The sequence below is a fragment of the Hyperolius riggenbachi genome, chromosome 5 (genome assembly GCF_040937935.1).
Source record: "Hyperolius riggenbachi isolate aHypRig1 chromosome 5, aHypRig1.pri, whole genome shotgun sequence".
In the NCBI taxonomy this organism is placed as follows: domain Eukaryota; kingdom Metazoa; phylum Chordata; class Amphibia; order Anura; family Hyperoliidae; genus Hyperolius; species Hyperolius riggenbachi.
This window is the reverse complement of record NC_090650.1, coordinates 91,576,222-91,591,825: the sequence shown is the minus strand read 5'-3', so window position 1 is coordinate 91,591,825 and position 15,604 is coordinate 91,576,222. Positions and strand designations below refer to the sequence as shown.

The 15,604-nt window shown below is 41.1% G+C and overlaps 1 protein-coding gene across 4 annotated transcripts in view; it reads left to right on the top strand.

The window, feature by feature from the left end:
* HDAC9 (histone deacetylase 9) overlaps positions 1 to 15,604 on the top strand; it is a 660,228-nt gene that overhangs the window by 570,200 nt on the left and 74,424 nt on the right. For all 4 annotated transcript variants that reach the window (XM_068235994.1, XM_068235993.1, XM_068235991.1 and 1 more), the window contains exon 8: positions 1,460 to 1,581. In XM_068235994.1, the coding sequence (XP_068092095.1) occupies positions 1,460 to 1,581 (122 nt within the window). The remainder of the gene's footprint in view (positions 1 to 1,459; positions 1,582 to 15,604) is intronic.

Below are 15,604 nucleotides of genomic sequence, written 5' to 3'. Positions count from 1 at the left end.
AGAGTGGGGCCATTCTTGAAGTTGAGGAACCGTCAGGTGACTAGGAGGGGAGGTTGGAGAGGTAGGTAATTTATTGATATGAAGAAAGAGAAAAGAAACCCTAATGCTTGTAGAGCACTCTTAGTGTTCACACTACAAGGGATCCAACCAGAGAAGTGCTGTACGGATACACCAGGAATGTACTGCAGTCAACTGTGGGGTCTGGGGCAGATGCATGTCATTCAACAGATACCATACACACAGATAGATGTGAACTGGCCTATAGAAAATCATTATGGGGTTCAAACCATCTCTGTGAATTCCATCAGAATGCCTGGCAGCAGTCCTTTAAACCGAGATTAAATGTATACCGCTGTTAAAAGAAGCTGGATAGAAACATTTGCCATTTAAGGCCCTACTATGTAACAAAAATAAATAAATCAAACAGCCCACAAAAACAGACTCCCCAATTAGAAAAGTGACTTTCCAATCACAGCCATTTCCTTGAGAAATAGGCCAGAGTTTTTATGGTACAATGCTGTCACGTGCAGTTGTATTAGGGGAAAATATACATGCGTGTCTTCCTATTTGCACAATTTAAATTTTCTCAATATTCTTGGTTTTAACTGATTTCCCACAACACTCTAAAATTCATTTTGGGCCCTTTCACACGGATGCGTTTTCATTGTGTTGAGTTACCCATTTTTACCGCAGGGTGATGCTAAAGCAATGAAAGTCTATGGGACATTTCATATCGGATACTATGTGATGCGCCAAAAGCATCCGATCTGACACTAGTTCATCAGCAAGTCATGGTTCATCATCTGCACTGACGCTCATTGACTGCAAGTCATTAGTCAGTGGTGCTGCAGATATTTTAAACTGTTTCGCGGTGTGCATGTGCGGAAGCAAATTTTTTTATACCCTTGCAATGCGTATTGTTGCTACAGGAATTGAGCACTAAAGAATTTCATTTATGGTGTGTTGGAGCCAAGATTAACATTAACGCTCATTAATGCAGGTAACTACAAAACATATTTTTTGCGGTGTGATGCGATCATCCAATCACACTGCAATGAAAAAGCTGGTTGACGATATGAAACCGGCCTAAGGTAACGTCTTCTATTGTCCATGCACTTGGAAAGTAAGCCTCTGTTTACACTTAATGCGTTGAGTTGCATCGGGTTGCACCTCATTTGCCAAAAACAGACGCAACACAACTCAACAGAAAGTATTAAGTGTAGATAGGGCCTGAATATTTATTCACTGTTACCAATTAACTTGTGTATTTGTTAGCTAAGCTGTAGACACATAGTTCAGACGGTGGTTGGGTTCTCCTACGCTATTCTGGAGACACAGGGAGCAGATACTAGAAACAGATGCATCGGATGATAATCTTTTCATGCTACCTTTCCTTTTATCCCACCACAGTACTAATTACTGATGCATGAATGACTGTATATCTGTGTTGCTGTTGCAGGGCAGCACATCATACTTCACTGGATCAAAGCTCTCCTCCACTGAGTGGGACCTCTCCATCATATAAATGCCCTTTGCCAGGAGCACATGACTCCAAGGATGACTTTCCTTTAAGAAAAACTGGTAAGCTTCTGCTCAATGCGTAGAAAAGTATATACTCATACTCAACATAAAATCACATTTATTAGGGCATTTCTTTAAAATGTTTTGTAAAAGCACATGCATAACTTGCATGCACTTGTGTATGGGCATTTGTTAAGCATTGTTGTGTACTTAGTAGCATTTTAGGAGTTTGATTAGGGCATTGTAACACCTGAAAACACTCATGCCAGTTTTATGCTGGGAATACACACTGCGTTTTAACGGTCGATTTTTCAACCGATCGATTTTCGATTATTTTTTCTGCTCGATTCACTTATCTTTTCTTATCTATTTCCATTCACTTCTATGAGAAATCGATCATAAAAATAATCGAAAATAAGATCGGACATGTCGGAAATTATCTATCGAACCATCTATCTGCCGAAAAAACATTTAGTGTATTCCCAGCATTACGCTTGATTTTTGCATTGGGATACGATGCTCCTGCCACATTCCATCGCAACGTAAAAAAACGACAATCATATGACCATGCAGCAGAGTGCGCTGAGAGGGTCATATGCATAGTGCCACCCGCGCTCAGTGATGTACTCCCTGCTGGGCACAAACTACGCCACTGGTATTCCTGTTGGTCCGCGCATGCACGCCGTGACGCACTGCGCTTCAGCGTTTACACTTAAGCCTTGTTCACATTGCGTTCCATTCGCGTGTTCGTCCGTCTTGGTTTTTTTTTTTTTTTTGAGGCGTCTTTTTTTTCCGATTCCTGGCGCTTGGGTGGGCGATTCGTTTTTGTGCTTAGCGGTTTTCTAAGCGTTTTTTTCAAGCGGTTTTGTAATTCACTCCCTGAGGCAGGTCAGGAAGTGAACTCTTTGACCCGGAAAAGAATAAATAGAATGTATTTATTCTTATAAACTCAAGCGCAATCTTCTTAATGCGCGTTTTTGTACACGGTCGCAGATTTTCCTATACCATCCAGTGACCCGAAATTGTCTCAAAAATGGAACACGCACCACTTTCCTACACGCACCACGCTGATACGAACCTTATCATAGACATTCATTGGCCACGCGGTCGGGGGGGGGGGATTTTTAAAAACCGCAGATGGCCGAAAAAACACCTGCAGTGTGAACAAGACCTTACTTTGTCACCCATAGACTTCTATTAACCTAAGCACGGTGCGTTAAGTCTTCACACATATGGAGAGCTGACCATAACACAGGTTTTTCTGCATGGACAAGTGTGACCCTAGACTTAGGCAAAGGCAAAAATTCTAACCACCATGCCGCCCCTGTAAGGCTTGTTTGACACATAAAAAGGTGTCCTGTCTTGTCCTGTCAGTTTGTATGTGTTATAACAGATGTATATTTCCTGTCCAGGCCTGTCAGTTTTGTATCAGTTTTCTTTGGGTGTGATCACACATAAAGTGTACAGTTCCAATCCAGCCAGATAAAACTGATAGAAAACTAATGCAAAACTGACCGTACAGGACTGGACCGGAAATGTGCAGATTTATGTGTGTGATCCAAGCCTTAAAAGTCTTTTTTAGATAAATGACATTTATACATTAGACATCTCAGTGGCAGTTACGGTATTTGTAGTTCAGGCTATGACAGCAAAGCTGGTCGAGCATACAGATCTAACCCTAGGACCCATTCATACTGAGGATAGCAAAACGCCAGAAAAATTGCTAGTGTTTTGCTACGAGGATTTTTTTTTTGCATATTATAATTTTGTACTGCGCAATTTAGTGGGTTTTGAGCGATTGCAATTTGCGTTTTTTAACAGTTCAATCGCGATTGCTCTAAAATCTCAAAAAAGCACTGCATGCACTGCATTTTTGTTTACAGCAAATCACCAGCGATCGCTGCAGTGAGATCACTGCCATATACTTTTAATTACAGTAGCGCTTTTCAACGTGCTAGTGATCATTGGCGATGCGGTGATTGTCTGTAAACGTACGCAAATCGCCCCAGTGTGAATGGGCCCTAATACTAATGTAAACAAAAAGGCCCGAGCATTCTTTATAGGCACACTTGTTGCAGGTTCCGTTCTCTTTTATGGTTGCTTCAGGCAATACCTCTACATCACCCTCTTCTGCTGTTAAAGCGGACGTGAACTCAGAACTTACTCTCTGCTCTAAAGGATAAGCAACAGCATGATAATCTTTAAAGAAAAAAAATTCTTTGTTACAGCTGATACAAATCCTGCAATAAATCTGCAGTGTATCTACTTCCTGCGTTCATGGAAGCAGACATGTTGTTAACATCCTGTGCTTTCAAATTAGCCTCTCTGCCGTGGCAGTCAGCTGACACAGCTGAGAGATCAAATTACAAGTTGCGATTAGACACAGATGAGGGGGAATTAGACAGGCTAAACTCTCTAAATACATACAGGGTTAATTTCTTTATGTTTTCCATCTGTCCTCTGCAAGAGTTTAAAGTGGAGCTGGACTCTTGCACAGGACACAAGGAAAACCTAACAGAAATGCACCCTGTATGTATTTAGAGAGTTTAGCCTGTCTAATTCACCCTCATCTGTGTCTAATCACAAGTTGTAATTTGATCCTCATTTGTGTCTAATCACAAATTGTAATTTGATCTCCCCCGTGTCACATGACTGCCTAAAGCTACGTACACACATGCGACAACGATCGTTCGTTGTCAACGACGAACAAACTTTTAATTGATGAAAGAACAACCTAAGTAAAGTTAGTTTTAAAAGGTGTGTAACGATCAGATCTTAGAACGAACGTTACATCACGTAAAAGTAACTATTGCGCCTGCGCATAAAAATGAAAAGTTCCATGGAGAAATAGTGAAATGCACATGTCAAGCCTAGTACGAACGATCGTTTCCAACGATGTACTACTTTTGCAAACGATCGTCGTTGGGAAAAATCCGCCAAGTTAGATCATTCGTTTTGAACGATCTAGCTCGTCCGTCGTTACACTTCATGGTCGTTGGCTGCTTTTTTTCAAACAATCGTCGTTTAAAAGGATCGGGGAACGATCGTTTCAAACGACTATAGTCACATGTGTGTACGCAGCTTTAGGCAGATAAGCCCATTTGAAAGCACAGGATGTAAACAATATGTCTGCTTTCGTGAATCAGGAAGTAGAAACTGTGCAGTTATTTTAGGATTTGTATCAGCTGTAACAAATATCGTATATTCCGGCGTATAAGACGCCTGGGCGTATAAGACGACCCCCCAACTTTTCCAGTTAAAATATAGAGTTTGGGATATACTCGCCGTATAAGACTACCCCTCTTCCAACACACACCAAATTAAAAGAAAAAGAAAAAATCATGTACTGGTGCTGTATGAACAGATACTGGTGCTGTACTGTATGTGTTACCCAGTATATAACAGTATATAGTCAATTGACTTGTTGCATTGGTCAACTCTCCTTAAGTAGATTGGTCAGCTCTCCTTGTCTACCTGTTTATCAAAGCGGTATGGAAGAATAGATTGCGCTCCCTCAGCAGGGAGATCTGAGAGGCGGTAACAGGATAGGGTGTATCACCAGGCATCAATGACACCCGGCGTATAAGACGACCCCCAACTTTTCAGAATATTTTCAAGGGTTAAAAAGTAGTCTTATACGCAGGAATATACAGTAAATTATTTTTGTTTAAAGATTATTATGCTGTTGTGTATCTTTTAGAGCAGAGTGGAGTTCTCAGTTCAGGTCCCCTTTAATGAATAAATTCCCCATGCTTTCATTCAGCCTCTCATCTGTTACGCCTGCAGATGTGTCATAAGTGAAACCATGTTTTGAGCAGTCAGGAAAAGTGTCATGGTCTTATTTCAGTGGGGAATGCCTTCGCTGGACGTCAAAATAATTCCATGTTACCGAGCATCTCATACACATTATATCATTGCTCTTTGATGTCCAGCATAGAAAAAAACCTAGCTTGTTGTTTTACGTTCCAAGGGGAATCCAATGCTGTCCCGGTCTATATTTTTTGACGGACATCATGTTTGCATCAAGTGAGACTTTCTCAACCCCTGCTGAGAACATGAATAGGTGTAGACATCTCTGTACCCTGAAACACGGCAAAACCGCGGCTTGTGATGTTTAATGGAAGTGGCATTTGAAAGGAATACGTGTCCCAAATGCAACCCTTATCAGAATCTGAGAGGAGGGAATTTGCCCTTCAAGATTACCTTGTGTCCGTCCATATTAGATATAAATTGGCTGCTATTTTAAACAGAAGAAACTGAGTAGACACTGCAAATGAATCTTGAAGGGTTGTTGCCAGTACCGTTTCCATTATGTTGGGTAAATATGTGGGCAGGGAGAAGCTCTGCATTCCAGCTGTGAGACTGATTACCCAGCAGATACAAGCTCTATTAACCAGTGTTCCTTGGTAAGGACTCCTGGAGAGTGCGGTTTGTTACAGTTGGCCACCAATTACAAATAGTACATGCCTTATTTCCTTCAAGCAGGATGGTTCAAACAGAGACATATAAAGTAGCTATTCATTTTTACTGTATAGCATGAAGGTACTAAGGAATTAAAATAAATACGCTAGGGACATTTATATCTGATGCCGTATAAATAAATTGTGCAAAACCAGGGTGTTGGAAAAACAAAACGGAGATATGTCTGTGCAAATACCCTGACAGTTTTTTGTTTTGTTTTTCCTTGTTGAAAAGTCCAGCTACTATACTAGCACACAGATGACATGATAAGATTGCTGATGAACATGTGCAAATGAAGGTCTCTTGTTTTTCTTAAAGGACATCCGAGGTGAAAATAAACTGATGAGAAAAACAATTGTATCTCTCCCCCTTCCCCTAAGAATGACTTTTTTAGATATCCCACAGTTTTATTTTATAGTTAAATCTTGTTTTTAAGTTTTTACTGTTACATTGTCTTGGCTCAATGACATCTTCATTGAACTATGCCAGAACTCAAATCTATTAATTATTGAACCTTTGTATCTCTTTCCTGCTCTCAGAAGCCATTTACTGAGAGGAAAGTGTTTTATGGCTGTAATTACTTATCAGTGAGGGTTATGCTATAGTCTGACCCAGTCCGACCTGGTCCCGACCTGGATAGAAACTGTCACTTGCATACCTGATGTTTAACTCTGACAATACTGATGAACAGAAAGATTAACAGGACTGCCAGGCAACTGGTACTGTTGAAAAGGAAATAAACGTGGCAGCCTCCATATACTGCAAGACATCTAAATATGTTTGAAACATGCAGTATGCAGGTACCTGGGAGACTTACTCTGGGGCACTTGGTTTGGGGGATAAGGGATTAGAGGAGGTGAGGGGGGAAGGGCAGGTTTTGTCCCCAAAGGAAGCTTAGTTAACAAGCAAATTGATAAAGCAGGGGTGTAACTACAAACCAGTCCCCTCTTGATTCTTTGAGGGGGCCTTCTTGCATTACTACCTCTTTCACATGGTGAACCCTCCTCCCCCACAAGTGTGGCCAACTGAACACACCTCTCCCCTACAGCAAATGAGATCACTATTCCACCCTTGTGCCCATCAAAGTGAGGGCAGCCACCAGAACCCCTACATCTACCCCCTTCACAAATGTAACTACCACCCACTATTGACAAGTATGGCCACCGTTTCCCATCAAAATTGTTGCCATTGTTCTCCTCCTTAAAAAGTGGCGTTTGGCCACCATCCCCCAACCCTGAAAATAACTGTCACCACCATAGCTCCACCTATCCGCTTACATAACAAATACAGATGCAAATGCAAGATGTGCTGACACCCCTACCCACCGCTACCCTCACAATCCTGAAGTTATCATTGTTAGTAAAGATAAATATAGAACTATGCCATTATTCAAACAATTTCTTATTTAATGTAGCGATTCTAGAGATATCCCCTTTGGAAAAGTCAGTCCCATGACCCAGAGATGGGGCACAATTTTCATATTGCGGCGGATGGCAGCGAGACATAAGCAGCACTGACAATTGACCTGCTACAGGACAAAAAAAGATAAGACGAAGTCTGTGACGTATCTGGATGAATCAGCTTTAGCGTTCAGTTACGTATCCCTCCAGATACATTGCAAATGGGAATAAAGCATTAGCCTTTCTCAAGTAGAGGAGGGCTTCAGAAGTGTTCATGTTCTGCCACACAGAGCTGTGCGACTAGCATCAATCGCATGGCTTGATTAAACGCACAAATCCCCTTTAGGAAAACCTCGGTCACAGAAATTATAAAGGTTATCAATTAAATTCTAAGCAGGTTCATGTTCTGCCTTCTAACAATGCTCACATTCTGCTGGGAAACCAGAGCAGGAACTACTGTGCAAATGAGGCAGATAAAACTATTTCCCATAACATTATTCAAAAACGGCGTCTCTCATCTTGTAGAAATGAGGAATTCTGAATGCCGTAAGTGCGGAGTGCCTATTCTACAGAGTTAATGATTCCCTAGCTTCACCATATTTCATTAATTAAGATGACAATTTAACATGATGCAGGAGTCCCTGTTTACCTATTAAATCACAGTAAGAACAATAAGAGTTAATTCTTGCCCTTAGCTATATAACCCTTATGTATTTATGCTGGTTTTATCAGGAAAAGAAACAGGAACCCTGACACGAGTCTGATGACCTCTCGCTCATTTTGGTAGCCAACAATCTTTGCTGTAGGCTTGTGGAACAATAAGAGATTGTCTTGCAATTCTGGCCATAGGATAGTCAATGATGGCATGAGGAGGCTTACAGTGATGGACAGGCACACATTTATAACCTTTGCCCAAAAGGTTAAGCTTTTTTTTCCTGTGCCTATGAGCAATAAAAGACTATTCTTATTGATACCGAGTGTAAAAAAGCCCATATACACGACGTACAAATGTCTGTAGCTGTGAGCATTGACAAACAGACAAGAGACATCAACTGATTAATGGCAGCGTCAATTTGTGCTTGCGACAGTTGTACACATGCGACAACAGAAAGGCGAAGACAGGCGGAAGTTGTCCGTGACAGGTAGAGCCGACAACCGGATGTCTGTTGAGAGCGACTCTACTGTCTGCAGACGACTTCCATACACATGTAAGGACAACGACAGACTTTGTGATGGTTCACGCAACAGAAAACGCAAGCAATTCACCAGTTTAATCGCTCGGACATGGCTGTGTCTGCAGACTGTCTTTGTCGCTTGCCGTGTCCACATGAACGAACTGTCACACGAACTGTCTCTCAACACGTGTCTGTACAGAAATTTGTACTCCGTGTGTTTGGGCCTTAAAGGGGATCCGAGATGAAAAACTAACTATAACAAGTAACTTGTCTATATATCTTATCTAAAATTTAGATAGTTTACACAGTAAATCTAGCTGCAAACAGCTTTAATAGAATATGATTATTTTTTCTGTGATACAATGACAGCAGCCATGTTGCTTGTAAACATTACACACAGGCAGGCTTATCTGCATCTTGAGCAAAAAAACGTAATTCCCCCCTCCTCCTCCCTCCTCCCCTCTGCCTCTGAAATCTCTGGCTAGTAATACCTCCCCCTCCTCCTGCCCAGACTGAGCTCCCATGAGCCCTTGCTACTGTCTGAAAGTGCCTTGGCTCTCTGAAAACCTGTGGGCATGGCTTGTTTAGTTTATAGGGAATTAGAGTATTAAAACAAAAACAAAAAAGTATTTGGCTTGAGGAATGCCCTATAAACAATAGGAAAGGAACACAATTATGCAATGTGTAAAAGTTCACCTCGGATCCACTTTAAGTCTCCACTACTAAATATAATACGTATATTTAAAAGCATAGGGCAGAATGAAATCCCTGCAAATCTAGAGATCTTCAGTGCTCTCATACAACTTCTAACAGGCTCTATGGTTCATCTTTGTTCTGCTCAGAAGTACATACGGTATACATGTTGAGCATGACATGACTAGTAATATAGAAATATGCCGTAGGCTTTATTCAGTATCACACAAGTATTGTTGTCACTGCACATTATCCTGGGTCTGGAGATGTCCGGTACTGGTTCATGACTGTTTGTATGGTTTTCCTACTTCTGGGTTTCATATTGGTTTAAAGCAAAAACATTGGTAGTCGTTCGATCAGGCTGATAACCTATGAGGAGCTCACAAGACTGCACGAATGCACAGAGCTAAATTTAAAGGGTCCTGGGCTCAAAACTCACAGATAGCTTGTGGCTAACACAACATCCCAAAATAAACAAGACTGTTGGTGCCGCATATCCAATAGGCATGTGAGTTAAACCCCTCTGCCGTAGTCAAGGCCAATCTCCTAGAGGGGTCCTTATGCTAACAGTGGATGCATTCATATTGGTTTATATTGGCCAATTCTTGAGAATTCTTATGGATCCTCTTTTTGGCAAATATTGTTCTAAATGATTGCAAGATCTTTAGTTGTCTTTATAGGCTTGAGGAAGAGACTTGAAACAAGCTGGCGTTATTGCCTTACAAATATAGCCTGACAAATACAGTTTATAGAAGCTCCTTTTAAAGGGAACCTGATGAAAAGAAAACAAAAATTCTGCCTGATCCCTCCCTCAGTGCCATCCTCCACCTCCTGGATCTTCTGCAAGGGCTCCCGGTATTTTTGGCTAGTTTGGGCTTACTGAGCATGCGTGGCCCGGCTGTGCACCTGCCCTGTCGCGCTGAAAGTGAAGCTTTCTGTGCCTGTGTAGTTCTACAGTTTAGGAGTGAGAAGGGGGAGTGCGCACCGACTGGACAAAGATACTGGGAGCACTTACAGAAGATACAGTAGGACGACGCCAAGGAAGCGATCAGGCCCGAAGGGGGTTGGAGGAAGCTCCAGGTATGTATGATTTTTTTTTTCATCTTAGGTACACTTTAAGGCCTGTTACAATTTTCTGAAAATGGAGTGCACTCAATTTTATGATTGATATTGATTGGATCATTGTTTAATTTTTTTGTATTGGCTATATTTATAGCTATTGAAAAGACAATCTAAAAAATCTCTAGTGTGGATTTTTTTTTGCATTTACAAAGGAAGATTAAGAAAAGTTTTGTTTTTCAGATGTAAAACTGAAAAAATGCACCTTTATTTCCAAATAAAATATTGTCACCATACATTGTACTAGGGATATAATTTAAACGTTGCAATAACCGTTGCAATAACCGGGACAAATGGGCAAATAAAATGTGTGGCTTTTATCCACAGTTTAACGCTTTATTTTAGAACTATAATGACTGAAAAAACTTAGAAATAAGGATTTTTTTTTCCATTTTTTTATTATTTCCAGAATAAGAATAAAGTAATAATGTAGCATAACGTATCACCCAAAGAAAACCTAATTGGTGACAAAAAAAAACAAGGTATAGATCATTTCATTGTGATAAGCAGTGATAAAGTTATTGGGAAATGAAAGGGAGAAGCGCTGAAATGTGAACATTCCTCTCGTCCATAAGGTGAAAACAAACCACGGGCTGAAGTGGTTAAAGTGAACCTTAAGCCAGAAAAAAAAATGAGTTTTACTCACCTGGGGCTTCTACCAGCCCCCTGCAGCAGTCTTGTGCCCTCACAGCCACTCACTAAACCTCTGGTCCCCCCGCTGCCAGCTAGTTTCGTTTTTGCCGACAGGCCCGTCAGGACTGGCCACGCGTAGCTTTTTCCGCATTCACCACTGTAATTAGCGCTATTGCGGGCCGTAACGTGTAAAAAAATACGCGTTGCCGCATTACGAACGCATAGATATGCGGCAACGCGTATTTTTGTACGCGTTGTGGCCCGCAATAGCGCTAATTACAGTGGGGTATGCGGAAAAAGCTACGCGTGGCCAGTCCTGACGGGCCTGTCGGCAAAAACGAAACTAGCTGGCAGCGGGGGACCAGAGGATTAGTGAGTGGCTGCAAGGGCACAGGACTGCTGCAGGGGGCTGGTAGAAACCCCAGGTGAGTAAAACTCATTTTTTTTTCTGGCTTAAGTGTCCCTTTAACAAGGCCAAACTGTTGAATACGGAAATCTTATACATATAAAGTAGCAAGAAGTTTTAAATCAGGATGATACCATTTATTGGCTAACTAAAAATAAATAAGAATATACAAGCTTTCGGCCTTGCAGCCTTCGTCGGGCTTACATCCTGTAGAGGATGTACAGGATATAAGCCCGACGAAGGCTGCAAGGCCGAAAGCTTGTATATTCTTATTAATTTTCAATTAGCCAATAAATGGTATCATCCTGATTTAAAACTTTTTGCTTTTACTGATGGCTAACACGGTACAATACCCTACTGCTGCATGAAAAATAGGTCCCATTCTGTAGCTATGTAGGCCCTGTTCATGTTAGTAATGATAAACATGGCAGGATGGCATGACACATAAGCTGACCAAGATACTTACATACCTGAGGGTGTCTGGTTTATGCCTGAGCAACTGCTCCACTTTTACATGTTATTATTATTTATTGTATTCATAAAGCGGCAATGCATTACACAGCGCTAAACAATAGATACATAGGGAGACAGGCAAAAAGGTACAAGATCATGTAACAGAGTTTATGTCTTAGAGGCCACATAAATCAAGTCCAAATCAGTCTGCCAGAAGGGTACCAGATAAAGAGGGTGCAAGATCAAGTTGGATACACTAAGTGGACGGACTTTGCGGGAGAGGGGGGGGGGGTAAGCATTCTTAAAGTGTTGCATTTTGAGGGCTTGCTTGAAGGTGTTGAAGGATGAGGCAAGCCTAATTAGTGGTGGAAGGGAGTTCCAGAGAGTGGAAACAGTTCTTAAAAAGTCCTGCAGTCTCACATGGGAGTGGGAGGTGCCCGGGGTGGTCAGGCACAGGTAGTTGGAGAGAGTGGCTGGGTGTACCCCATTTTTCTTACATGTTGGGCCAGCTTCGGTAAGGTTCTCTATGGATCGAGGTCATTGAAGAAATATTATCCTCCATACTTGGATAACCCAGATATTGGCACTACAGGTGAATGCATGGCACTGCAATAATTTGACCACTATCTTACTAAACATTTGGAAAGCCTTGTTATCTTTTGCTTTGACTCAAGTCCGAGTTACAAATTTTTGCCATCTAATATTGACAAACTTTATTTTCAAGGCCGGAATGCTGTTCTCCAGTGATCTCCTTAGTAAGTAAAGCAGTCTTGGAATCTTCCTGGCAGATCCACTTTTAACCTTTGCTGCCTGGTAATTACCTTTTTGGCTGAACACAGTCCTACAATGTTGTTAAAAGGCTCACAAGCTGTGGAAGTCTTGATTTTTCTTGTATTCTGTCAAGTGCTACCCACCACTGGAAAATTACATAGTATACTGAGAACTGAGTGCCATTTCAGTGCAGTAATTGATGAAGCCCCAGCTATGGGATTTTAGCAGTTATTTGTTGTTTGCTTTACTCACTACTGAATGTGGCAATTAATTGTAAGTGGATAATCTGCACAATTAAGCTGTGAGGTCACACTTCTTTGTTGTTGCTGGAGGGGACACTAACCCTTGGAGGTAGAAATTAAGTGATGCATTAAACCTCCCCTGCTAAAATGCGGAACAGGGACAACATATGGAGTAAATTTGGAGTTACGCAGAAAGTTAGTCAGAGTATGGCTGTACAATAACTTTTTAGTTGCTTTGGATTTTTGTTATAATTGCGTATTTTTCACAGTATTTCTGAAAGGATCTAGCTACTACAAAACATATGTGATGATTTTGGAAACTTCTCCTCTACTCTTAAAATAACAAAAATAGACCAATATTATTGTTATCCTTTATTTATAAGTCACAATTGTATTGAGCAGTGCTATACAATAAATCGTTTTCAGTGCAAATTACAGAAGTATAGCTCTCTCATTTTGCAGAAAAAGGTGGCCTAGCTTAAATCTGGGCCAGGCCACTGTTTACACTGCATGGAGGTTTTTTGGTCTTTGTGTCCATGTGGGTTTTATCTGGGCACTAGTTTTTTTCACATCCCAAAAACATATGTATCATAATTGGTTCATCAAACAGTGTTCTTTGTTTTGATATGGTAGTATTTAGATAGTTGGCTCCTCTGAGGGACTGTTAAGGGGCCCCTATACTAGTCGATTTCAGCCATCGATCGATTGATCGATTGATTCTATAGAATCGATCGAAAATCGATTCTATCGAACTAGCCGATCAATCGATTTGCGGCCGATTTTGATGGATTTGATCTATCTGACTGGATTGATGTATTATTATTCTTATTTATTTATAAAGCGCCAACATATTCCGTGGCACTGTACAATGGATCGATGGCCCATAGAGTTGCATTCGATCTAATAATCTAATAATGCATTTGGATCGATTTCCAAAATCTGTTCCTAGTGTGTGGCACACATCAGATAGATTCCTGTCACATTCAACTTGACAGGCATCTGACAGAAATCCATCTGAAGGTCGAATCTGCTGCAAATCTAGAAGTGTATGGCCACCTTTAGTGACAGGACTATATACTCTGTTAAGTGCTGGGGAAGATAAGGCTACTCAGCGAGCTGAGTGAGGAGCTTATCTGTATGACAGCTGCACTGATTGTAGGCAGCAGTATGATTTTTTTTTCTCTTAACCATTAATTTGATATGTGACATCACCATGCAGTATGGCTGCTCCCAGTCCTAACTGTGCATTAACCTTGGGGACATGGTAAGGGAATTTTTACACAGATAACATTATTTTGGTAAAATGGAAGGTAGGATAACTATAAGGACTATAACTATAAGGAGTTGGGAGACAGGTTTCTATTGTGAGACTGTAATTGTGCTTTTAGATTCTCATTGGAACCTCTGTGCCGGCCAGTAGGGTGATTTTTACAGGATTTTGCAATACATTCCATGTGGAATTTCTAATTTCTATGATGACGTTGATTTTCTGCAGACATAATGGTGAAGTCCACCCATACTTTTAACAGACTTATTGCAGTCACACCATTCACCCTTGTGTTTACTGTTTCTGTGCTGGGTATATGTGAGGCACACAGTAGTGAATATGGCTTGCTGTACACGTTTCTGGATCCATCAGTATTTAAATAACTGAGCAATGCTGTGCAGATGGGAATCTCTAAGAATCTATCTCAGTCAACCATAGAGATAATGAAACAAAGTCCACCCTGAGGTTCAGGAAAGCAGGAGTGATTCCCAGTTTGCAATTGGCACAATAGTATGAAGAAGAGACAAAAAGACAACAGTGCAATAAAATGACATATCAGTGTTTCCATCTTGGTCTTCTCACCCAAGGGAACCAATAAAAGCCTCAGAGAGCTTAGATGAAATGTCCCACATTCCATAGACGTGTTAGTGGACCACGGCCCTTATCTGTCTGGGTCCAATGTGTAAGAAAGGTCAGACGGCATTAGGACTTCCAGCACTAAATATACAATAATAAAGGGGACAATAAAGTGAAGAGCACTTAATCCCCATTCCCACTGCTGACAAACTAGTTGCAAAACATCATCAGTGCAAAATAGTTCTTGACCTTTTTTATACATGTTAATCCCTTTCTTTCCCAAGACACTTAATACCACTTCAGTCTTCTAAATCAGTGCCACAAACACGTCTTCTTGCCTGATGGTTTTCATCCTCATTCTTTTAAATGAACTGACCTTACCGTGGCTCGAGAAAGACAGTTTAACAACACATTAAGTCAAATATAATTTGAGACTTTGCATATAAACAGTTCAGATCGTTCAACCCCGGCAAATTGAGCAGGACTGACATAGGCTAGTATCTCCGAGATCCAACTAGTAATAGAATGAGGAATTCAGATCATGCGGGGAACTGGTACCCAACCATTACTCCACAAGTCATAGAGCCCAATGCCGAATGCTTCTAAATGGCGGGCACTTTTTTTTTAATTTATTGTTTTTAGTTTTGACTGTTCTCCTTTATTTTTTCAGATTTAAAATGTGGTGGTTCTGATATTTTTTAGTGTAGACCAAAGGCTTTCTGTAAATTGACAAATAACATGTAAATGGCAACATGGTGGTATCGTGGGCAGCACAGTGGCATAGTGGTGGCAGTGGCGTCACCTTGCAATGCTGGGTCCCCGGTTCATATCCCAGCCAGGACACTATCTGCAAGGAGTTTGTATGTTCTCCAGATGCATGCGTAGGT